This window comes from Malurus melanocephalus, unplaced genomic scaffold, assembly GCF_030028575.1.
Source record: "Malurus melanocephalus ecotype Western Australia unplaced genomic scaffold, MMel_1.1 scaffold_859, whole genome shotgun sequence".
Taxonomy (NCBI): Eukaryota; Metazoa; Chordata; class Aves; order Passeriformes; family Maluridae; genus Malurus; species Malurus melanocephalus.
This window is the reverse complement of record NW_026624091.1, coordinates 141,404-167,570: the sequence shown is the minus strand read 5'-3', so window position 1 is coordinate 167,570 and position 26,167 is coordinate 141,404. Positions and strand designations below refer to the sequence as shown.

Below are 26,167 nucleotides of genomic sequence, written 5' to 3'. Positions count from 1 at the left end.
GCTGGAATATCAAGCTTCAGGAATTACAAGCATGTGGGCTAAGGGGTACAGGCGGATGCATAGGGGGTACAGAAAGCGTAAAGGGAAAAGCAAAAATCATCAGGCATCACTTGCACATCCCAACCCCGGATTGCTCCTGCCTTCCCTGAGCTCAGCCCYSTCCCAGGGCACTCCTGTGTCCCCTGAGCCCACTGCCACTCCAGGGGGATGGGGAATGGCCAGACAGGGCTGYCCTCTCCCAGATCCTGTCACATCCCCAGCCTGCAAGGGGCCAGGGTCTCCTCCCTGCTCTGAGATGTCACAGCAAAGCACAGAGTCCAGAGGGGTGCAGGGAGAGCCTCCTGTGCCCGACAGCCACACCGSAGCGGGGAGCAGCACTTACTCTACATAGTAGACACCATATACGGGATCCTCAATTTTCTCCCAACCAGCAGGCAACTCTGGAAACAGAAAAAGCATTACTGAAGCCTCCAAGGCAGGTTTTCTTCCGGCAAGCAGCTGCTCCTGCTCAGCRTGCAGAACTCATCAGTAGCTCAGACTTTGCTTCGGATCCTTTTCAGAAGGATCACAACCCCCTCCAAAGGGCCAACATCCCAGCCCGTGCTCCCTCCCCGTGCTGGGCCAGCACATCATTGGGAGGATGCCCACACCAATCACTTTTTGATTTGCTTTTTGCATTAAATGAGCAAATGTTCAATAAATTTCCTGTCTGGGACTGCCTSGGGTACCCCTCCTGGTTTCTCCAGCGTGGGCAGCAGCTCTGGATGGGGCACTGCAGGGGAAGCTGACACAGGAACACACCAGAGACCTTTTAACAGCATCCCGTGGAGGTGGGTGAGACTACAGAGAGAAACTGCAGCCCCTTACAGAGACCATTTCCATCTCCTGCACCAGGGCCGAGCCATTTATGCTCACCAGTGCAGAAAAGAGGGGGTTTTGACCTCCTTTCTTTGGGATTTGCATGGCTCAGCCAYGAGTCCAACACAAAACCAGGACAAGGTGGATTTAACAGGAACATCCACCATAGGGAACCCACCCAAGAGGGGTTGGCACACACGGATGTGTTTCAGTGCACAGCACYTCATGTAAGAACACACATTGCACAGCCACATGGAACAGAGAGTTCCTTCTTTTCATTACCATAATTAACAAAAAACAGTTCTGAAGATGAAAATAACATTTGATAATGTATCCACTTTTGTTCCCGTTGATTTTCTAGACTGTAGATAGTACTTTAATTATAATTAGTGAATGCAATGCAATCACTTCAGCATCCAACTGAGGGTTATTAAAGCTGTGTGTGTTAAGGGTCTGATCCTTGTGCCACTCATTTAAACACAATATTCCCATTGGCTGTAGATAACAAAATAATCATCCTATTAACAATACAGAGTGGTGTGTTTGTGTAATACTATGAAACAACTCAGAAAARGTCCACACAATTGACTGTGCACTTGTGGTCCCAGCAACTCTGCACATTCATTTAAATTTAGGAAAAAAATCCAACATTGTTGGRTAACACAGCCTCAAATACCCCATGCAAAATTATTCATCAAAATTTAGCATGAAATTTGTCAACACTGACAGCAATCTATGTGCATTTATTATCAAATGCAGAGATTTATTTTCATTAATGGCATCAATTGCTGAGCCAATACAATCAACAATGGCCTATTAATTAGAATAATGTTGCCATAAGGATAGAAATATCTCCAGACTGGAGAGGAACAGAATCTATACAAACACACATGGACTAATTACTCAAAGTTTATGCTTGTGTTCAGAATTGGCTGGAGATCAGATGAAATCAATTTTCATGCGTTTTGCTCCACACATCCCTTATTTGCAGATACAAGATAGGTTTTTCCATTCTTATCATTATTTCATCCTCATTGTGTTTAACATCTTTGGATTCCTTGAGACATAAGCCATTAAATGCAAGCCAGTGCTAACTTCTGGGCATGAAAAAACTCCATGGTTTTATCAGCAGATTGAACACTTCAGAATTAGATATTCCTTTACACCCTACAAGTGTATCTGAAAAAAAGTCAGAAAGCTAGAGGCCAATCTTGAAAGCCTTTTCACAAAGGGAACTCTCAGGTTTGCAGAGGAGTCCCAGAAGGTGAAAACACCGTGGGACTGGCTCCAGGAGCTCCAGTGCAATTAGATKAAAACCTAGCATGCAGTTGGGAAAATCACAAGCTGTTGCAGCCATTTAGTTTGTTGCACTATGGTGACAGTAGAATGGTAAAGAGATCAGGCTGGGGTGGAAGAAAAATAAAAAGTCAATGAGGGAAAGGGGAAGTAATGCACAAATGGCTTCAAATGAGTTCCACCAGTTTTCCTGCTAAATACCTTTTATCTATTTTGGACTATTAAATGCTTTTTTTATTTTTTAAGTAGAAGCAAAAAAATTTGTATTCTGTTCACAAAAGATTTTGATATTAAGTTTCTTTTCTTTCTTCCCTTTTATAGCATTTTCACAAAAGATCAGAACACCAGCAAATGGCATTATGGCAAAATCTTTTCCAGTTTACTATCTCTACAGCTTTTCAGTTAAGRAACAAATCTCCATGTTTTCAGATGTAACAATATACAAAACTGCAGCTTTTAACACATTTCTTGTTGATTATGTAGATGCACTTTTCAACTTCTACCAGCTTCTAGAAGCAAAGGCAATATTCTCCATAGCCATGCTGCACAGGCTAGCTTCTTAGCTGCTTTAAATTATTCATCTCCTTTCTCTATCTCTCCTGCCAAACTGAAGATGACCCAGGGCGTAAGATTTTATCACAAAGATGAGATTTCCAAAAACACTTTGCGCCATTAGGAGACTGAGTGAGCCATAAGGCTTTTATTTTGGTACCTCCATGCAGCAATGTGCAGTCTCAGAGCATTTGTCAGCAGGTAAATTCAATGGATAAATATCTACTTTCACAATTTTAAACCTTGGGTAAGTACATGGATTCCTGTTGAGATGCTCTAATATCCTGCCCTACATAYAGAGGGGCTGGATGGATTCCTGAAAAATTACTTCTCCAGCCACCAGGTAGTTCAGTTGGAGCCACACTTTGAAGTGAAGGAGTTGGAGAGGAACTCAGCACACTCAGCTCTTCCTGCCCCCTGTGCAGCCACGAGGGTCGGTCCAAGCTATGTCAAATTCTGCTATGTCACATTCTGTTTTAAAGGTTCAATTTTTGTGTCTGCTGTACAAACTCCTGTTAAAATGAGGTGACTTATTACTCCATAGCTCTTTGGAAAACAAGAAGTTGTGAAAATGCCTCAAGTGTTAATCCTCTTATATTTAGAACAGAAATTGCTGGTAAGTTAAGGAGCTAAAGATCTGTTGCCAACCAGTTTATATTAATCTGAGTTGTTATAACTAYACAAAGTTTTCATGCCCCCTCCCTAATGTTGCTGTAACCAACGGAGTAATTTGAAAAGGTCTTTTCTTTACACTGCAGCTTTTGCTCATCTCAACAGTGTATTGATGGGCTGTGAGTTCAATAAAGCTTATCTGCATTGAAACAAAGGGAACATCTCGTGATGTTCAAGCAAAACACTTGTGTACGTAAGTGCCTGCAGATCTGGGGTCAAGCTTATCAATTAAAGACTTTTCCTGCACCTATTTTTTTCAGCTCTTCTCTTGCACTAGTCCCTGACAGCACACCGAAAAAAAAGGGTAGCATCTATTTAATATTGCCTCTAATTTTTTTTTAAACCTCCATCTCATTTTAAGCCACTGGTTTTGAAGACCTTTGTGAGAACCCTTCGCAGGTGTGCATCCACCTACTTCTGATGCTACTTGGGCTGTTGATTATTTGTGATTACTTACAAATAACAAATCAATAGATAAATTTATAAATAACAAATCAACAAATAGTTTGTTGATTATTTGTAAGAGCTGCACATAACACTTACGCACCACTAAAGAGACTGCATTCTTTACATTGTCATTTCATTCCAATTCTTGCTCTATAAGAAGTTGGGCTTCCAACTTTACATTGGAATATTATTCCAGGCATATTATGAAGAAGGAGCATTCCTGGAGCAGCATTCCAAGCCCACTCCTGGCTGCTGATYCCATATCCATCACACCGAGGCAGGGAGCAGAATACACTCACTYGCAAGTCATTACAGAAAGCAGAGCTTAATTCTCTGGTAATACAATTCCTCCAGTATGCAGAACTATGAACTGTAAGCACAGTCCTTTTTAAAAGCAATAATAGTCCTAGTGGAAATAAAATCCTGTGCAACCTCTTATCCTTTCAGCTCTCYGTGTGCACTAGAGCATAGCAGAACAGAAATAACAACTACCTCTGCCATCAGTACAAACACAATGAGCACTGCTGAGATTAGATATCAAGACAGCATCCTTCACAAAGAGATGCAGCAAATAAAAGTGTACCACATCATTGAAAATCATCTGCTTATAAAATCACTGACTGAGGCAAAATTTTAAGCTGTTTCATTCACAAGCTCAGCCGAAGCATCCGATGAAATACTTAAAACTTTCTGAATCACACTCAGCTTCTATTGTCTGAGTAATGCCTTTGGCCCCAGTGAAAAAGCATCATGAGCTACTTCATTTCAACTCTGGCATCTGTAAGCTTTTTCCTGGAGCCAGAGATGCCAAAGAAGACCCAGATTTCTACAGCATTCCTTCCAATGAAGCATCTTCGAATCAACTTTCCAAGATTAGGGCTCTCTAGCTTTCTTCAAACTCTGAATCAGTAAGAAAACCACTGCAGATGTGAAGCTAGGGAAAGATAAATGCTCTGTGTGCTAGGGAAGCTTTGCTGATTAATTACTTTTGTTGAAATTAAAAAAAAAAACAAAACTGAAAGATGCAAAATGATACAAARGAGAAAGTAAGTAATTAAAGGCTTAAAACAGTGCAGTTGAAGTCAAATATCAAAACGAGAGATGGATGATTTACCTAGTTCACTGTCCAGTTCCTCCGTGTGTACCCCTTCTTCTCCAAGGGAAGAGCAGTAAATGAGACAGAAAAAATTAAAAGAAAATTTCAGATACCAGCACCAAGCAAGAAATTCCCTACAGCAAACAGCAGAACCAGCACTAAGTTTCCACACACCGAGCCCAAGCTTTCCATTTATCGCACTCCAGTGATTGGAATATTGATGGATCTGATGTAGATAATGAAAGAAYTGGCTCTTGTGCTCTCAAAACATTGGCATCAATGGACTATTTCCATGTGATGGTTTGATATGGCAAAGTCATGCAGGTGCTCTCACTGCAGTGAGGCYTCTCCCTCAGATCAGTAAGGTCTGACCTTCACAATCTGTTCTGTAGAAACATGGATTTATCAGAAGGCCAGACCTGGATACTAATGAAGAAATCTGAGAGGAAAACCTTGCACCTAAATGAGTACTAATGTAGCAAGGTTTTCAAGAAGCACCTAAGTTTATGTGCACACAAGGTCCACAGACTTCACTGTCCTGCTCGGGTGATTTAGGGTAGACATGAAGTGAAGTGCCTTGTTCAACTGGAGGCACAGCCCCACGGTCCAGATGCACTGATGAGGCACACACAGGAATGCACCAGTTTTAGCAGGGCACCTGGGACAAAGATCACATAATTTTTCAAAGACACAAAGCCATCAATATTCGCTGTTGCTCCATTTATCATTATCTGCTCCATATTCATAAGTTAACAGTGACACAGATGATTAAAGTATTGCTTAGCCTATAAATAATAATAAATGCAGCCTGAAAATGAAAGATGGTGACAAAACCAGAACAAAGATGGTAAAAACAATCTTGGACCTRATACAGCAGAGTTGAAGCCACATAAATGAATGACAGAAGCAACCAGAAAATGTAGGGTCACAACATCTGGACACCCAAAAAACCAATTCCATGACCTCCTTGCAAAATATTCTACAAACGCAGTTGTTTGGGACCATTAATGCGAAATACAAATTGCAATTTCCTTTGATAGCCTAAACAACTGGAAACAAGCAAAAACTTTGTTAGGGACACGTATCCTGATGAAGCAAAACCACAAGGCAACTGCACCCAAACAAATCTGAAACAACATCTAACATTTATAAAATCCACAAAGAAGGTGGGACTGAGCCTGACAACTCACATGCACACACACCAAACAAAACAGAGGAGTCATCCCATTGACTTCTGTGGAATGACACACAACAGTGACCCTTGCCAAAAAACATCCAGCTTCTATGATGCAGTGAAACTAGCCTTCTCTCCTCTTTGTTTTTTGAAATATAATTATTCTTATGTGCTAAACAAGATTAGAGCAGCCAAGCAAAGCAGTGCAGAGAACTGCTGTAACTACGAGGCAACTGGTTTAACGAYTGAATGTTAAAAATATCCATTAATGAGCAACTTGGTGAATGAAGTGAAGSGGTGCGTGGGAAGATGAAATTAGCTGATTTTAAGGAGTTGATAAACAAAGATGCCACTGCTCTGTGAAATTATGAACTCAATGAAATACAATAATACCAGCTGCATGTTTCTATTCCGAATAAAACWAATTATTCTAATGTTTGCTTTACAATTGCTAAGAGGACAAGAGAAAGACTTTCCCTTCTGTGAGGACACTTAAACTGTGTAACAGGAGCTCGGTCACCCCACTGTAGCCTTGTGGCTGCTCCTGTGGCACATCCCTGTGGTTTGAGAGTATCCTGCACTGTGCACTAGGAAATTGGTGACCTGCTTCATCACAGCAGCCAAGGCTGCAGAGGTAAATTCTCACATCCTGCAAAATCTCACACRTGAAAGGAATGAGAGGTTGAAAAACTGCATGTGCAAAAACAGTAATGGCAGTTCTGGAGGGCAGAGTTGGACCTAACAGTGAAAAGGGATTGAGTTGATTCTTTTCTGAAATAAAATTGTGATTCTTATTCAGATGACTGACACAAGTAGGAGGTTAAACATATTATGAAAACCAATTTTACAAGGACAGCACCAACACTAATGAGGGAAACCTTCCATTTTAAAGCAGTGTCTATCTTGATGTACTGTGTTATCCAAGATTATGTGTTTGAATATCACCACCTTTYGTGGTCAGTAGACCAAAATTTCCACACAGGTTTTCCCAAACATTTAAGTTCTTTTGATAATTCCCTTTTTCTTCCAGCATCTCCTAAAGGAGGCAGGCAAAGACCCTCCTTTAAAAGTCCTGCATTTGGCTGCTCTAAATCGGACAGTGGCTTGCATTTCCAACATCTCAAGGAATACAAAATCTTATCAGTGCAAATTTACAGTGCCAGAGATTCACACTTTCAAATGGAATTTGTTTTCAGCAAACACAACACTGCGCAGACTGTCAGCATTTAGGAATAGAAGTGAAGCAATTGAGTTATTTCTGCTCAAACAAGGAAACARCAACACAACTCTTTGAATCCATGTGAAGCAGGCGGTTGAAGCRGAACACAGCGGAGCACGCAGAGACTCGGATGCTCCCTCCCACACAGCGATCCAAGGAGCAAACATGTCAGACAGCTTTGAGTCTCGTTCAGCATCAGTGACTTTTCAAATGCCTTTGCAAAAAACAGAGGCCTCTTACTTGTAGCACCTCCTTGATTTTTATTAAATGATCTCACACCTTGACGGCTGTTTTACATTCACAGCAATTTTACAACATGTTGTCTCTACGTGCTTACTAATAAACCTTTTTTTCTAAAAAAAAAAAATAGTCTTTCTGAACATTAGTTATTASAAAGAGAGAAGGAAAAGGAAGGAAGTCACCTAGGAATGGACCAAGCACAATATTATGTCACTATTTTTAGTCTCTTACCATCATCTTCACATTCTTCTAGAGGCTTCTGCTGTTTGTTCAGGCACCGTGGATCTAGCCAAGATGTTGTTTTTGTATTATGGCTGGAAACCAAAAATGGAAATATGACCTTTGTTAATAAAGCAGAGTTGAAGTATCCGTGACATAAAAGTATATATCCTTTTTATTATTCAACAGACCTGAAGGCATACTTTTGAATCAAAGAAGCAGCTCTACAATTTGATGTAGAGCAAACTAGTCGACCAAACCACAAGAACTTGGGCATTGAAAACATAAAGGTAACAAGTGAAAATATACAAATCAGCATTCCTGACTAGAAAGAGGCACATGAATACTGCAATATTATAATACTAATTTCCAAATTTTTGTCTTTGGTGGCTCATTTTTTAATTCCAAGAGCTGSCTCTGAGCTCAAGACAGAAGTTCCCTTCCTCACTAAATTATACAGTAATCTTTGTTCCTACAAAAGACCTTTGACACGTTTAGAGTTKACCCAAGCATTAGCCAAAAACCGTTTTGATTGAAAACTTGGTAATTACACAAATAAAAATGTTCTGCCTAAGCCTTTGATGGAAGTTGAACAGCTTTACTTTCAACTCTTCCTTTCTACAAGTCCCCTGACAGTCTCATGATGCCAGTCCCAGCGGTGAAGGCTGCATAGTAAACAGCCTTAAAATACATTTTTCTAGAAGTTCTTTTCTCCCATAATTTCATTTGCATAAGCAGACAATCTGGTCATATAATGCTTCTTCCACAACCTGGTGTCTTCTCAGACACAACCTGCAAAGATATCCCTCCAGTCCCTGAGGTATCACTCATCTAGCTTAGCCTTTAACACTGCTTAACAGTTTTAAGTTTCAATACCATAGTAATGCTATTTACTTCTCCTTCAAGGTCTCAAAGAGGTTTACAAACTGAACTTTAGCCTCACAACAGTCTCATGAGAGCTCTGTAATGAGGGCCATGATCCCTGAAGAGCTAACAACCAACCAGCAAACTTGTATTGTCCTGGAAGAAAAGGGGCCAGATTTGCTCCCAGGACCTGAGTGAGTAAATAAAAGGACCTTGTTTCACACAAGGCAGGATGAGCAAACATGTTTAATCCTTATGTGTGCTCCAGAGCAATTAATTGCCACCTTGAAAACTGAATGGCAGAAATTCAGCAAGTCAGGCAAATTAACAGCAATAAAGCAGAGGGGGTCTGCCACCTTGCACATAAGCAAGTCTGCAGTCTAGCTGAGAAGGAGGGCGGTGGGAGGAGAGCAATTGAATATTTGCATATTTTTTGCAATTTTGTACTCGCTAAGCAAAGGCTCACAACAGTGTAGTTTGCTGAGGCACAGAAAATTTAGCTGAACACCTTTCAGATCACACACTCAGAGGGACAGGATTGTGTTAAAACTGTAATGTGCACAGATCTGTGCACAGGGTAACAAGGGACTGGGAGATGCTGGGTAATGAAAATGCCAATTAAACCACCAGAGAAACCTATCTCAAGAGCCAAATTGCTTCAGCCACATCAGGATTGGTTATCTAACACACAACCCTGGCACCAGTGGACCTGCACTGGTTCTGTGCAAGCAGCTCMTGCTGCTCCCCTTCAGCACCCTGACTTGATACCCAAAGCACCACAGATGCTGGAACAGACATCTGAGCCAGCCTGGGCCCACACTGCTCGTTAGCTCACTCTCTTAATCTGATACAAATCAAACTCAATGGCTCCTYAGCTCAGGGTGTCCTTAGAATTAATAGAACTGCAGTCATGGAGTGCTGCATCCACACCAACAGGTTCGTGCACAAAATCAGCCCCGAGTGAGCACATCCTCAAACTGCACTGCAGGGAGGGAGCAGCTGCTGCTGCCAGCACACAGCCCRTGTRTACAGGGCTGCTYTGCCCTCCACAGGAATGATTCTCCTGCAGAAGGCCTGACAAATTATTTAGAGGTGCTCCAGCCTTGCATTGCTMAAAGAACACAGACACAGCAGCCATGGGGATGGGTTTGGGGAAATCGGTGGTGGCAGCAGAACCCTGACTGAAGCACCTGTAAGGAAGGACAGCAGGGCCCCTGCGGGGTCAAAAAGGGGGACAACCGACTGCTGGGGCAGCATTTAGGACTCATCATCTGTCCTCCTCCAGGGAGGAGAAAGGCAGGCTGAACGGGCTATTAGGCTGTGCTGTATAAAGGCCAGAAAGTGCTCAAATAACGAGGCGCCCTGAGGACACAGTGAGGGGCACAGAGCCRTGCTCAGGGTAATGCACACATCTTGGTTTCATCTGATGAGAATCTGCACTGTGCCTTCTCGACCTTGTCTTACACTTGGGGGCTGCTGGAGCCTCTTCAGGTAATTGGGAGTGCCCTGGAAATGGCCTTTTTTAGAGCCGGGCTGSTGAAGGGCTGCTGCAGTGCCCTCACTCACCCCAGCTCTCAGACCTTCTCGCAATCTTCTCTAATGGGTTCCCCTGACACTGCAGCCACGGGAAAAACTGCTCTTGAACCTTTCCCTGGCCCTGTCCAAAAGTCCCCTCTCCTGATGATGAGCAGGACTGCTGCCTTTACACCCTGATCCAGGGTAGCTCTCCAGAGCAGCACGGGGGCAATGAGCACAGGAGGTTCTGCTGCCATAACCGGCCATTGGCTTCTCCTACAGCTTCCACAACTGCATTAAACAGACCATCAAACCCAAATCAATTCCTCACCCCCTCCTCTAYTTGGCAGCTAAGGGCTTGAGTTTCAAAGGCTAATTGAGTGCTAATGTCTAGCTAAACTCTGTGCAAGACATCTCTCAAACTAACAGGTCCTRTTTTATAAGTTACTCCTACCTCAATAAATTTAGACAAGTATAATTAGAGACTATTATTTATGGCACAAAAAATCAATATCATCATAAAAACGCTGACAGCAATCAGCTCTTAGGCAAAGACTGCAGAGCACGAGGTACTTGTGTTCCAAACTTACTGTGCCAACACTGCACTGAGCTGTTCCTCCTGCAAACCCCTGGAGAACAGGTTTGGCCTGTTTGCTGTGACAAGGGGACAGCACACTAAGTCCATCCTTGGCTCTGCTACCTGTGCACAGGACTGGACGAATCCCCTCTGATGCACAAAGGCAGGCACCAGAAATGAAGTCTCAGCCCTTCCAATTAGGAGCTTTCACTCCACCCGTGAAAACAACTGGCCTGTGTTTTACAAGTGTCTGTTGCTTTTGTAAACACCCTCGTAAAACAAGCAATTCCCGTTGCCTTTGAACTCAGGAGCAATTTGGATGTTAATCCAATCAGGAAATGCAAAACCCTTTCAGAAGAAGCACAGATCTAACAGCTCTGCAACATAACTGWATAGGCTAAATATTTCATACACACACGTACACACACAAAACGCATCCGTGGAGGTTTATATATGCCCAGAGAGAGGGGGGAGAGMTGGAATTAGAACAACAAAAAAGTGCTTTACTCTATAAAATAGACTTCTCCGTTCTCGGTGTAGGCCATCTCCCAGTTTTCCGGCAGAGGCCCTAGGTTATCCTCGGCAGAAGGAGGTAGGTATTGAGGGAGGCTCTGAGATGGTTCCGTGGTGGGGACGTGGGTGTGGCTCTCAGCGGCGGACGGTGGGGCTGCCTCTCTCACGATATGCGCCTTGTGCTCCTCTTGGTCACCAGACTCTGCTGCGGAACAAACAACCACAGATAAAAGTGAAAATCRTTCCTTTTCTCCCCTGGTTTGCTCCTCCAAGGTTTATCCTGCTGGTTTTTCTCTCCTTGCCTCCTAATTCACAAGGCACAGTGAGGGCAGAGCCCCAGCAGGCTCCGTGGCAGCAGCGTGCCCTGCCCACACTCACTCTGCCAGCCCAAATCAGGAGCTGTGATCAGCTCCTGTGCTCGCCCCAACAGGCTCTGCTGAGCTACCAAATTCTTCCAAGCTGTCTGAGGCCAGGGCTCACTCGTGGAGAGCAGTTCAATGGGCTTTYGAGCAGGCTTACAGGTTCGTGCCAACTGTGGGACAGGATTAGGAGAATAAAATTTCCTGCTTGAAGAATGATCAAAAGGGGAGATTTTACAAGTGCRAAATGTTGCCAGAAGCTCAAAGTCAGCAAGCTAATGGTGAATGTCTTCGGTGCAGTGCATTATTTTAAATTAAAAATTAAAATGAATGTCAGCACTGCACCATGTGTCCACATGTTGCTGCTCACTAGTGCCTGAACTTGCTGTCTGAGGAGGTTTATTCCACGGCTCATCACAGTGTCCTTCCAGTCAAAGTCAGTCAGGACTATTTCATGATGTATCTGGCCYTTCTCCCTGTAAGGAAATATTTCTGATGCTTGTCTCCATGCAGTTTTGAGCTGTACCCATGAAACACCGCTGCTCCTTCCCTCCATCACTAATCACAGCAAATGCTCCCCAATAAACAGTCTGCGCCCTCACTCCTTCACAGAGAGGTTTTGGCAACAATGGACAAATTCCAAAATTAACTCTGTGCCTACCAAGGGGATTTGTTCTGTCTGGCTATTGAAGGTGCTGAAAATTTATGGCAGAACTTCCACATCCCCTGAGAACATCACAACAAGCACAGACAACAGACTGAGCAAAACACAGAGAGATCAGTGCCACCTCTGTGTCCCCAGGGAGCAGGACTGGAATGGCATCACAGGCAGAACCTCACCCCTGCTCTCCACACCACAGACCACGGACACCCTCAGCTCACAGCCCTGTGAAAAGCTCCTCCACTGTTCTGCTCTGTGTGCTGCCATTGCCAAAAGAGAAGATACTGAACATCATAAACTGGGAGGAAAAGGAAGAAAGAGATCTAGACTGTACCAGTACCCTCASAGCTTGCTTTCCAGCCTTCCTGGCGTTTGATATTTTTAGGTAGAAGATGACAAGATAAAGAAGCATGAATGAATCATCGCCMGCTTAAAACTGAGAGTATAAACATGCCAAAATCTGGAAAACACAAGTCACCGAGAGGTCTCCCAGGGAAGCAGGAGCATTTTAATATGGCTAGCACACTTACATGTGAAATAAGCATAAGGAATCGCTTTGGTATATGAGAAATAACTCTTTTCTTGATTCTGTGCCCATTTAATGAAGGCAAGGGGCCAGGGTGTGATAAAGTTGTGACAAATGAGCTGCATCTTCCAGTATTTCATCTTGTGAAGGAAAACAAGGAAGAGAAATGATGCTCAAGCTACTGCAGGGGCATCAAAATGAGATGGGCAGCGAGGAAATCAAACAACAAATCTCCCACCAGCTCCTTCCCAAAATCAGATCCCGTGACAAAGGCTGAAGCTGCTGCCATGTCACAATATGTAAGAAACCACCCCCGGTGGAAAATTTTGTAAGAGCTGGTAAGCAGAGACAAGAATTCCAGCCTGGGAGGAACTGGGCTGGCTAGGAGCGATTTCAGTTGGAAATGTGCAGCAGGTAGCAGCCAAACAGAGCATAACCCTCAAAGCCATTCAACAGTTTGGCCCAGAAAACTAAAATCTCAGCCTAAACTAAATCTCAGCCTAAACTAAATCCTTTCAAAGCTGTGAACAGATGTTAGAAGAGGACTTTGGCAGGTAGGAACTGGCAGGGCAGATCCTCTGACTCGTCAGAGGCTGGGGAGGAAAACTGTCATAGTGATAGCAGTGACCAGGGGACAGAGGGCCCAGAAAGGCTTGAAGGTGTGGATAACACCTGCTCAGTATCTGCCTCAAACAGAGCCCAGGAGATTAATTCAGTGCTTGGAAGTGAGCTGAGGTAGCAACACTCTAAGCACTACAAATACTAGGATTGAGGACATGGGGAAGAGCTCCTGCCCCTCAGAGCTTCACAAACTTCCAGATGATTTCTATGGAAACTCAAKGGACCTCCAATGGTGTTTGACTCTGAACCTGCCTGCACAGAGCTTGACTTTAGACTGCAAAGGTTTCCAATGACCTTTCAGCCAAGGCTTGSTGGCAGCCACAAGATCTGTGTTCAGCAGGACACAAGGCCTTCACAAAACAGAGCTTGCAGCCACAGTTCAGAGCTCATTCCTGCAGCGAGCAGCCCTCCATCTGCTGGGAGGGACCTTGGAGCAGAGGATGAGTATGGTATGAGTACCTGCATGTGATGGGCAGCTCGACTGGCAAGGAAGGATAAAGGACAGCAACATACTTAGGAYGGAGCAATAATTAATTTCAAATGTAATCCTGGTTGAGTCATTTCACACTGTTTGTAACTGTCAACCATAGCTCAGCTCTTTCCTGACCTTTCTGCAATTGACGGATTTGAACTTTCCCACATTTTTTAATCATCCAGCTCAATCCCACAAGGCCTTTTTGGAGAGACACAACTGTGCATGTGGTTGCTCAMACCTGGACATCTGCCAYTCASGTGTCAGCCAGTTCTGTTTGACACKGACAGCTTTGCAGAAAACACATCAAAAACAACACCCTCCCCTTTAAATTACCCTCCAAAACCCTCCCCTACATATCCCAACTGAGGGACCGCGGTATTTTTGCATTACCTGTGAAGCTACTGCTCATTTCAGGTACATCATCCTCTTCCTCATTCTCTGTATGCACTATGCCAGCATTTTGCATATCATTGTAAGACTTGGTTCGCTTTGGAGTCGACTGCTTGGAGCCAGACTGCAGGTTTTGCAAAGCATCGGTGGAAGTCACTTTCCCACTGAGGGGCTGGCTGGGAGGCTTGGGCGTTCCATAATAGTTACCTAGGCAATAGAGACACATTTGCATCCTCAAAAGAGAGCAGTTCATAGCAGAAAGGTTTCTATTTCATTTTCTTTACGGTTCCGCTAAAATTTCCGTCCCTCCCCACGGATAAGTAAATAAAGAAGCCGACACGTGCYGTTCCCATTTTTGGGGGTGCATATTTCATCTGTACAGCAGACACAGAAATATTTCTTGCCTTTTTAGTTATTCTTGTCGACTCTGAAAGGAGAAGCAATGGTTGTATTGTTTAGGTGCACTGAGCGTACATGGGCTAAAACAAAAGACAGTCATGGCGAATAGCAAAACTTCATCTCGTTACATCTGAATTTCAATTAGTAGCCTTTTTACATGTGTGCACCCACACAATGCTGTGCCAGATCTGGAGTGAGCCCTGCAGAAAATAAAAAATTCATGACTGCTATCACCAAGAGAAGTGATGAAAGGCTCGATGGCCTGCTTTAATACACAGGTTCTTTTAGGGGGGATGTTGCATTTGGAAAGCAGAAACTATTCTCTCTCTAAAAGAAAACTTAGTCAAAGGAGAGAAAAGGAARGAAACCACGTGGCACTGCTTTCTTCAAAGAAGAAATTCAGCAGTTGGGTCAACTTGGGTAGAAGTGAAGAGCCAGATCGTAAAGCTAAGCTTGAAGGGACAAAGATGCACCCCCAGTTACACAAACACACAATGGAATCCATCACCAGCTGAGATGGAAACAGTGCAAAGTGCTTGGGAAGCTTCCCTGTCAYTTCAAAGACTGTGGAAGAGACACAGAGTAAGTGCAGGTCCATTCATGGCAGAACAGCAACAGAGGTATTTTACTGTCCCTGTCTCACTTCACCTCCCCACCACAGCAATGCCTGATTTGCCCTGAAATGCTCCAGAGTGACCTCAGGTCAGGGATCTGTTCCCGCAGGAATTCAGACCTATTGCAAGGTGCATATTTTAATTTTTACAGGATGACCTGTTATATACAACAATTTTACATAAAACTCCCCARAATTTCTCTTTCAGGAATTATTAATTTCATTTGTCAGCTTTAGATTCCAATTCTTTTAGACTCAGAAATTCTCTCTGTAATCTCTGACGTGGCAAAACATAAAGGCCGACCTCCTAAACAGCTTCAACTGTGGCAACCACMCAAAATTCTTCTCTGAAAGATACATGTACATTTATTTACATTCTTCATTGATGTCCACATGCTACATTTAACCTGAAAGCATTCTTTTTCMATTTTTCAGTACATGTTTTCTCAGCCACTGTAGGAGAAGATCAGGTTTGAGACCCTCTAAGGACCCTGAAGGTGCACASGTCCATGGGATGTGATGGGGTTCCTCCACAGGTCCTGAGGGAACCTGGATGGAGTTGCTGCATCACTTCCCATCATATTTGAGGAGYTGCAGCAGTCCCAGACTGGAAAAGGAGAAACAWAACCYCTTTCTTAMTCATGGARGACCCAGGAGGAGGCCAGCCAGTCTCATCCCTGTGCCTGACAAGATCCTGGAAGGAGAATCACCAGGACCCAGCAGGAGCTGGGATCACCCTGACTTGGACAGAGCCCATTTGGGAAGACCACTTAGGAAACGCCTCCCAAGAGGTAAAAAAGGGTTTCTCACAGAGCTGAGGCCCCAGAAGCTGGAGCAGCTCCCCCTCCACGCTCTCCCACGTGCAGGTTTGTCTCAGCAAGGTGTGTCCCAGCCTGAGCACAACGCCGTGGAGCCGGCTCCGCGGGAGCAGCAACGCTCCGCAACGCTTTCATCTTGTGTTCATCATCTCAGAATCTTAAATGTACATTGATGCATAATTTATGGGGAGAAGGAAATTACTTCTTCTGGAAAGAGCCTCWAATGGGTACGGAGGCTCCGCAAGCAGGTTGCAGTTTCTGCTGGAGAAATAATTCTTATGCTCTACATACTGCAGGGCTGCTTTGTACAGAGAGAGGAGGAACGGGGGAGAGAGAGGGCAAAGAGAAAACACAGACCTAGGTAGGCAGAAAAAAAAGGATAATTAACCCTGATCCCATCTATCCTCTTTGGCATTTCTCACGAAGAACGATGCCACTCTGGGATTTTGTGGGTTGTTTTGTCTTTTTTTTTAGGCTGTTGCTTTGTTTGGTTTTCCAGGAAAAAAAAAAAGAAAGTGTTTTCTAAGGATATTAACTGCTAAGCAGAGAGAGCCATGTGTGTGCCATGCACATGAAAACAGCTTTTATTTATAGCACTGCACATCACTRTTTTATGCAAAAGTTATTTTGGGTCTGTTGTAAATGGTTAAAATCCTTGGGATGGATGCAACAAAGTGGGTGAAGGGGATAYATGGATGTTGATAGTGTGGGTTTTATTTCCCCTGGACAGGAACAAAGCACAGATGGTACCATCCCTCCTCCAATTACAGAGAAATGTATGATTATATCTTGGAATTTTGTTCCTCTTCAGTTCCTCTAGCAACAGCAAAGCTGGAGTTCCCAGCAGTCCACAGAGAGCTGTTCCTCAACAGAAAAATAGGCTTCTCCAAAGTATTTCAGGTTTCCTAACACCAAAATAATYAGTCATTTTTCAAACCAGCCATAGTTGCTGCTACTAATATTAGTGAATAATTATTTTTTACCAAGATAGTGTGCTGTCCTAGAGGATCCCTGTAAATATAAATGAGCAYATAAAAAGAGCAAACATGAATTTGAAGCTGAGCATGGCTCTGCGTGTGTGGGGTTTATGGGAAATGCAGCCATCGGGGCTGAACTTTTCTTTTTTCTCCACAGGAGGCAGATTAAGCCTGAGTCAATATTCGAAAAAATCACAGCTCTCCCTTCAGATTCACACAAGGACAAACAGGTTGGGGAAACAAGCTCATGATGAAAATCAAGCTCATGATGAAAATCTTCAAAAGAATGCTCCAGCCCAGCTTCCATGTGACATGGAGAAGGAGAGAAAATGGAAATGCTATCTTTTCCTCAGATTAGCTGGATGTAGTCAGCCCCCTTCCTCTTCTCCAAGCAGTTATTTTTAAAGACATGGCGTGTGGGCCTGGGTGTGGGAGCAGACACAYTTTTGGGGGGGACTGGTAAAAATAATCATCAGACCTCATGTTTCATCCTTAAAATTGGAAACAGAAAATATTTACCCTGTGACTCAGAAATCCAAACATGCTCCATTAACAACTGACAGTGAACAGCCCAGCGAGAGTTTTACAACACTCAGACTTGACATTATTTGTTCAAATTAGATCTATCAATGTTTATGAAAACACATACATTTGAAAATGGGCTTTAACAGTGTTTTGTGAGCCACTTGTGAGCCTAAAGAAGGGGCTAACTTCATAGCCAGTGTAATTTGTACTGAATATCCAATCAGCTCTAATTATTAACAGCATGTTACATGTGCATACACAAGCATCTGCCATCCCAGAGGATCCCAAAACATTTTCTGGAGTCAGCACAGTAGTCAGGGCAGGACTCCCCGGGGTGCTGAGCTCAGGTGAAGCTCTGCACAACCTGTGAGGACTCTGACCCCGACAGGATGTCTCTGAGCTGAGAAGGAGCAGCCTTTCACTCCCAGACAGGGGAGATTCCAGCACAGGACTGCAGCAAACCCTCCACTTCTGTGTGGAAATGTCAGTTTTGGAGCAGCCAGCRTGGCAGGAACGGCGCTTCCCCACGCCAGATCCCTGTGGGAACTCGGCCTCTGAGCTTTACCCTCTTCTCCAGCCCATTTGGATCCTGCCTGAATTAATAGCTAATAACAACACATTCACTCAGCAGATGCACATACCATTAACTGAATCCCTTGTCATCGCTTTTCACTAACYCTCATTTTATTCAGTCCCTTGGTGCTTCAAACTTACTTAACCACAGCTGAAGTTTGATGGCAGCATCTGCAGCCAAATCCATGACTTAATCCACACACTCTGAAGCACCACTCAGGAGAGTGCACAAAAATAACAATAATAATGATAAAAAACCAAACAGAAGMGCAATTTGGAATGAGTTGGTTTCTTTTCATCTCCTTATCTTTAAGTGTCGGCAGCTTACACATTTGAGCATCACACACAGTAATTAGACTTTGGTAACAGCTTATCACAACAATAAGACAAGTTCTCATCATCATAACACTTCCTGCTCTGCCAATTCAAGCAGTGATCACAATCAATGAAAGCAATCTACAGCAGCTTCCACCCTGTCCTGAATTAAAGCAACACTCTCAGCCAAGAGAACTTTCTTTTTAAGTTTCAAAAACCAAGAGGCAGTGGAAAATCTGCCTCTTATTTCTAAATAACAAAGCCTTTTTATTAAATATTCCCCTGGTGGGCAGTAAATTCACCTAAGTAGTTTATGTGACCTGGAATTTAAAGTACAATTCACAAAAATACACCAACTAGCTACCCTTGAGTAAAATAACTATGAATCTATTCCAGAAAAACCTTTGCCATTCACTTTTGAATTCAATTTGGGTGGAAAAGACTCCATCCAGCCAATATGCTGTTTCTGAAATGGGTAGAAATGCACAAGAGAGGCACAATCTAACACTTTCAAAAGTGGAATGGATACTAAAGCAGAGACAGAAGAGGAGACCATAAAGGCTGCAGGGATGGGGACAGGGAGCTGACATGGAGAASAAGGCAGAGGAGCTGACTGCAAGATCAAACCAGAGTTTTGAGCATTAATCCTAATGATACAATTCCAGCAATGGAARAACGTGGTCTCCCAAATCCTACATTTGAGTTACTTTAATCTACAGATGTTCCCTCTGCAGCAGCACTTCTGCTTTCTGGAGGAAWGATGTTTGTATCTGGGACTGGGAGTGCATTTGTGTCTCAGGAAAGCACCAAGAAGAGTTCACGCAGTTCTGAATTTACTGATGCCTCCTTGTGAAGTCTAATTTTGCAATTATAAAAATCCCAAGGACCTCAAAAGCCTCTGTGCAGCACAGARGGCCCTGTGTCCACCAGAAGTGCATCTGATCTTCAAAGTGACCACTCCGTGCTAACAAGGACTCCATTAATAGCTCRTGTTTTAAAAAGCACTTGATAGCTTTCTGTCTTGGTGCAAATGGGTATTTTGGGAAAGACGCTCKGAGATAAGCAGCAAAATTAAGCAAGGCCTTGACACGAAGGCTTGAAATGTAATTATTAATGTAATTGTTTTCTTTTCTGAGATGCAGCTCTTCTTGTCAGCGCTGCACAAGAACCAAAACAATTGACCCTTAATTTTAGCAAGAAGAGCTTCTGCTCATGTAATGCAGCAAGAGCGCTTGTGTCTGATTAGCASAGGATGAATTGGTTCCTGGGAGCACAGCTCCTGCCATAGTGTTTTGTCTGTTCTCTTCCCAGATCACATTCTGCTACAGATTTCCACATTTAGATGACAGATCTGGCTGCTGTCTGTGGGATTCACCTAGCTGCAACTGCACATTGATTAGCAATTGCCTTGAGGAAATTCAGAGTATCCAGGCAACCGGGAGGAGGCTGCGGATACAGCATCTGGATCGGAAGGAAAACAGGCAATGAAGGGGAGCTCAGAGAAATTAACCTACAATATATCCACTTGCTTTAAATGGGAGATTCTCTGTCAATTTTTGTTGTTATTAACRGTGAGGTTAACCGAAAGAATAGTTTGGGTTCCTTGTTAAATAAGTCAAACTGCTACAATCTGCACATTTCAATTATGTCTGAAATTTAACATATACTCCAATTAGTGTCCTGCAGGCAGTGGCAGCATGGGAGAAAGTCACCCACAGAACAAATCACCCCTCCTTTTTCTGATTTTTCCTGTGTTATCACTAGGTGTTGCCACATGCTATTGTTAGCACTCTTGTACAAGTGCATCCAAGCACGTTTAATGCATGGGAAAAATCCTAAAACAAACCAATGACACTTCAAGAAATAAATAAGCAGTAAGACCTTGGTAGCACGGAGCAGGAGGGGGCTGGGGAGGCTCAGGGTGTTCCATCAGACCAGCTGTGTTGTATCAACTGCTATATCCACWTTCAAATAGATTTAAAAAAATTCTTAGGGAACATAAATAAACATGTGCTTGTGTATGGCATCTACAGAACGCAGTAGAAGCAGCTGGAAACACCCTACCTAGCACAGGGCTGTAGGAATAAAGAAAATACCATGTCATGCCATTGCAATATGAAACTCCTCTTCTTGCAAATAGCTAAATATTTATATCTATAGTCCCACCATGAGGATGTGTCCCATTAACACCTTCCCTCTCCRGAAGGGAGCTCTGCAGGCAGGGAAATGCTGCAGCCTGTGGAGGCCAGGCTGCCTCTGCAGAGAAGGAGCTGGGTAACACCAGCAAGGGGCAGCCACTTCTGGAGAGCCCCAAGAACACCCTGCACCAAAAAAAATGCCAAAATGTGCCTTGATTACTAGGAACAGCCCTCAACACATCAAATGGTGGTTACAGAGTAAATGATGGCTTAAAACAAGTTGAACTCTAACTTAGGAAGAAAGCAACTAATTCACCRTATCTCCTTTTTACAGAGGTGTTTGGGAACAACTTTTTCCCCCAAGGTTTGTGTTTAAAAACACGCGACTGCTAATGAACAGCTTCTGACAGAGCTCACATTGAAAGTGCAGAGAGAGAGAAGCCAGTCAGCAATGCCACAGGAAATTCAAAGCCACTCTAAACCCCTATCAGATATTTGAATATTTGCTTTTAGAGAACAAGAGTTGCTCAGGTACCACTTCAGCTGTTTGCAGAATGAAGCATTGTTATCAGATGACACTTCAGTACAGCAGCACTCGTGCTCCACACTGATAATCCTGCCCATACACAATGTGTTGCCTTTTTTTCCTCTACCAGTGGTTTAAAAAATAACAAGAAAAAAAGCAAGAAAAGTACAAGAGCCAAAGAAAGAGGAGGAGTCATTCTGCAGTGCACAGGTATTAGGATGCTTATATTCAACGTGATACATTATAACAGTGCTGAAGGGGCCATCATGATTCACKGAGTCAATCTCTGTTTGGGGACAATAATCAGCGGATCTGATCTCATTAAGTGGAACATGTTGYTCCCCTGCACGGGCATCCCCAGCATCTGCTGCCCTTCCTGGCCCAGCCTTCCCCTCTGGCTCTGCCTGCCACAGGCTCAGCTCTCAGTTCCAGGTGGGACCGAGCTGGTGACAACCACAGGCTCCAAAGGCACCAGCAAAGAAAAATCCACTCCTTTTGTTAAAGCAGCTGGGGGAGCAGGGCTGCTGCAGAGAAACACAAGGAGAGCCAGCACATCAGATAAATTAGGCTAAAGGCATCTTGATTTGAAGCATGTTGCTGCATACACCTCTCTACTTCAGCTGAAATTCTAACTGCACTATTAATGTAATTTATTACAATCATTAAGTACCACWATCGGAGACCCTGTCTGCAGTAGCTAGTTTTATACACTTTAAAAATGTTAGCAAGTCACCCCATTACATCTTAGTCATGAGACTAATGCAGATTACTTATTACTTCTCTTGGCAATCACATAACACTTGTCCTGGGAATGAAAGATGATGCCTTGACAATAATACTCCATAATGTAATAACCTTTCACATGTTATAAAGTGCAGCACTTTTTCTTTTGAGGATCACTAAGTGCTGGGCAGGCATTCATTAATACAGCCTCACCAGACCCTGGTRACACAGCCATCCCTGTTCAAAATTTAGCCATGCTCATGTCCCCATGTGCCTTTGCACAGCTCCCATCCCCAGGGCTGCCTGAATTCAGCACAGCCCTCCAGAACACTGTTCCTTCCTCTCTCCCCCTCCTATTTGGAAGAGCAGATAGCTGCAGGCACAGGGTATCTGCTGAAATATTAATGAAGAGAGAAGTAAGTGTTGTTTTAATATTCTCCAGGCCAGTAAGCTGAAGTATAGAGCAGTTACCTGATCTGCCCAGGGCCACTCAGCAGCTGGGGAAGAAACAGGAATAAAATCTGGTGGCTGTGCTCAAMACAGCCCTCCCTTGGGGTCCCTGTGAGAGCCTGCAATTCAAATGCAGAAGTAATTGCTAAATAATTAGTAACCTACACAATTACTTCCATGCATCCATCAGTATTTTATGCCCTGAAGGAGCAGTCAATAAATGCMTGAGACTACAATTATGGTGATTTCCTATCCACCAGAAGGCCCAGACAAGAATTGAAATGCAGCCTAAAAAGAATTTTCCTTCCTAATGAGTATTGTCAATGGGAATTTCTGACTGGCTTGAGTGTGTTGTGTGCAGCTTCACCAGCACCCACGTGGGGAAAAATCACCAATACTGGGGCAGCAAGGCAGCTTTGGGCAGRTCTTGCAGCTCCATTTGCTGGATTTGTGTGATCAACACACAGCTTTCATTGGGGGAAGAAAGAAGGTGTTTCTGGACTTTATGGTTAAAAGTCAGGATSTTAAAACCCGAACTGAAAACCCCAGGAATTAAGGCTTGCCAATGCCCCCTCCCACCTGATCACATTTTTTGAAGCCTTTTGGGTGCAGAACAYATCAGGGAGATGAGAGGTGACCAGAAAGGCATCTGCCATGCCCACTCTGCCTTCACTGGGGTGGGAATCAAAAGCTGCCCAGAGGAACCTATTTGCAGTGCACCAGAAGAAATAATAATGGCATTACAGAGCTCTAGAGGTCAGCAACACCTCTTTTGTCCTGTTAAGCTTGSACTTTCTCTTTTTGCAATTAGAGCACTTTCAAAACCCAGGCTGTCCTTTCAAAACCTGATACACCCTCCTGCTTTTTTATGGTTTCCAACTGTTCTCTTCTGCTTGTTCTTTATTCTTTCCAAATCAATAGTAWCTGTATCAGAATCAAAGTCCTGTGTATTACCCCTCTTCTGACAGCTCCCTGTTTTCTAATCTTTCTCTCCAGAACTTCTCTTCAGTAACTGTTGTTRAACAACTTCTATTACCTCATTTCCTGCAGGATTTTCCCAGGTGACAGTATCCAGGTGGTTTTATGTCCATCTTTCCCACCATCACRTGYTGATGCTTACWAATTAAGGDTCAGAAAGGTCCTTGGGACCACGCTGACCCCAAACCACCARCCTGCTTGWGCCACATGAGCTTGTGGCTGCCTGKMACACAGAAATTTCCCMATTCCTCATCYCTACTGTCCATTTCAYAGCATTCCCCTTCCTTCTTTCTCTAAATCACCTGACAGCATTAAATCACAAGCAGACCTGTCTCTGCAATTGTTCCAATTTCTACTCAGCACAACAGGTAGAATGAGAAGATATTATTTCCTTTTGTTGGATTTTATTTCCCTGGTTTAGAATAAGCAATCACTGGTCAAAATTACAGTCAAATTTATCATGGTGGAACACTTATTACAAAAAAAAAGCAAGTGACAGCAAAATGTGGCATGAAACAAATGGTAATAAAAATACTCTAATACTGTAAAGCTGGACAATAGCAGAGACTTTGCCATTAAAAGTCTACCTTGCTTTGTGGTCTGCGTTTTTTGGCAGGTTTGTTTTTTTTTTTTAATAGACAGAATTGTTTGCAATTGCAGCATCAAGTCTGAATCACCCCATCTTCCAAGATCTAATCAAGATCAACACAGTCTTGATCAATACAGCTGTAAAATAAGATTTCCAAAAAAAGGCACAACAAAGCCATTAAAGAAATCTCGGAAGGCGGCAAAATAATTTCTTGAAGCCRTAAGTGAAAAATGCACTCTATTTATTTCACATTACAATCAAATAGTAATGTGTCTTGATGCATATGTGCACACATGCATCATCATTATTTGCTTTATTTTCATTGATTTTTCCTTCCATGGGCCAGCACTCCAGAACCACAATGCACCAGCATCRYTGATGTCRATGGGGAAAGAARCTTCTCAGCACTTCTGACAAATTATTCCTTTAAAGTTCAGGCTCACAGAAATGAAATACACATTAGACTTATGAGAAATCAACCTCATCTTCAGCAACTGAAAAGAGTAAGCCATGAAACCTCAACAGTTGAGCTGCTGCTGCATATAATCACATAAGCAATGGAATGACCATGTTATAACTGCCCCAGATGGATACAGCATTTCCTGAGAACTAATTCCCAGCRTGTCCCAGGAGCCAGCTTACAGACAGTTACCCATTTTGTCTTTCCAAGTGGAAAGGTCACCAGAACAAACAGATCAGGAAGCAATGGTGAGGCCTTTCAGCTGATCTATTTCAAGCACCATGACAAAGAAAACTAATTTGGTGTTATAATTAGAAACACGGAGAGGAAAAAGCTCATTTTGGAGAAGAGCTGTTGCTGGAACGTTTGCATTGGTGCTGATGGAGCTAATCAGCTCAGAGAGGTGGAAGAGTGAAACCAAATTACACACTTAGCATCTTCATGCAAACCAGGTTTGACACTGCAATTGTCTGCAGTGGGAATGAGCACAAGGTTTAAAGGTGCCCTTAGGAGGGAGTTTTGAAAGAACTACACAAACAGAATTTCAGGACTCTTTCTTCAGACTCTGAAAACAAAACCACATGCCACAATCTTTTCTGTTCATGTTTGATGACTAACTATTCAAAGACTTTTTGGCTATTTGTGTGTAGTTTGCATTATTAAATGTATTCCATATTTCTTATTATAAAAAATAATTAGAATAAGGCTGCAAGAATAAGGCATTTTCAATCTCCCATATTTACAGAAAGATCCATTTAACTTCYTTCAAATGGAAATATGAAATGACTGAGCTGAGGTACATTGGAAGGMCTTTCAAACCTGCAAAGTATTTCTTTTCATTGTCTTGTCAAGAGGCACATTTGAATGTTCTTCAGAGGAAGGAAAAAAAAACCTAACACAACAACCTACTCCAAAAGGAGTTTTCAATTTAAAGGAGCTATAGATTGCAGGWTTAGTTACACAAATCCTATTGTGTACCTAAAAATGGCCAATTTGCCTTGCATTTCTCTGGAGCTTTTTCCTCCTCTCCCTCTGGTGACATTTCAGTGCCCCTTGGCTGTCTCAGTGCTGATGTTTGCAAAGTTGTGCTGCAAAAAATGATCAACACAATGACCTAACTTAAAAGCAATTACCCAGGAATAAAAGAAGGAAAAAAAAAAAGCAGTGCATCATGTAGCTGCATAGTGACACACAACTGGGTGATGAAGGAAGGGTATTTAGGGAAGATGGAGGGAAAAAGAAAAAGCAAAAGAGAAGAGAAAGTGAACAAGGAGATGAGCCAGAGTGGACACAAAGAATAGATGCAGACTGCCCCAGTACTCTGTTACTGGATTACATATTGGATTTTCCTGGCCTACTRATGTTAATCTTTTCAAGCAGCCAACACACAGCAAAATTGGAATTCTCTGTCAGGTTACAGAGCAAAGGGAAACAGAGCACTAGGATGGAAAGCAAGGTCCTAACTCAGGCAATGCTGATGCAAATGTGCTGTCCCACCATGGGTATCTGAGGTGCTTTTTCACTCCCTGTGGCTCCATACCTTCATAAGTTCCTACTTCCAGAAGGGTCCCACTTCTCTCCAACTCCAGAAACTCCTCCACAGTCAGAAAGTTATAGTCCACACCAGGCACTTCTCCTTCTCTTGGAGGGCGGGTTGTGCCTGGAAGGAAGAATTAGAACATTAATAGAGTTGTTTTCTTAGCAAGTGTTAAAAGGGAAAATAACAAATTTCCACAATGATACAACAGGATCTGTAAAACACAGYTCTGTGAGCTACAAACATTGACAGAGTTCAGTTAGAAGTTAGGA

At 43.1% G+C, this 26,167-nt stretch overlaps 1 protein-coding gene across 1 annotated transcript in view; it reads right to left on the bottom strand.

Moving 5' to 3' along the window:
* Positions 1–26,167, bottom strand: part of LOC130585290 (membrane-associated guanylate kinase, WW and PDZ domain-containing protein 1-like) — a gene marked incomplete at its 5' end in the record, with an annotated part of 111,281 nt that overhangs the window by 8,110 nt on the left and 77,004 nt on the right. The window contains 6 exons of the mRNA XM_057385712.1: positions 383–440; positions 4,940–4,978; positions 7,786–7,868; positions 11,237–11,447; positions 14,275–14,481; positions 25,899–26,018. Of these exons, the coding sequence (XP_057241695.1) occupies positions 383–440; positions 4,940–4,978; positions 7,786–7,868; positions 11,237–11,447; positions 14,275–14,481; positions 25,899–26,018 (718 nt within the window). The remainder of the gene's footprint in view (positions 1–382; positions 441–4,939; positions 4,979–7,785; positions 7,869–11,236; positions 11,448–14,274; positions 14,482–25,898; positions 26,019–26,167) is intronic.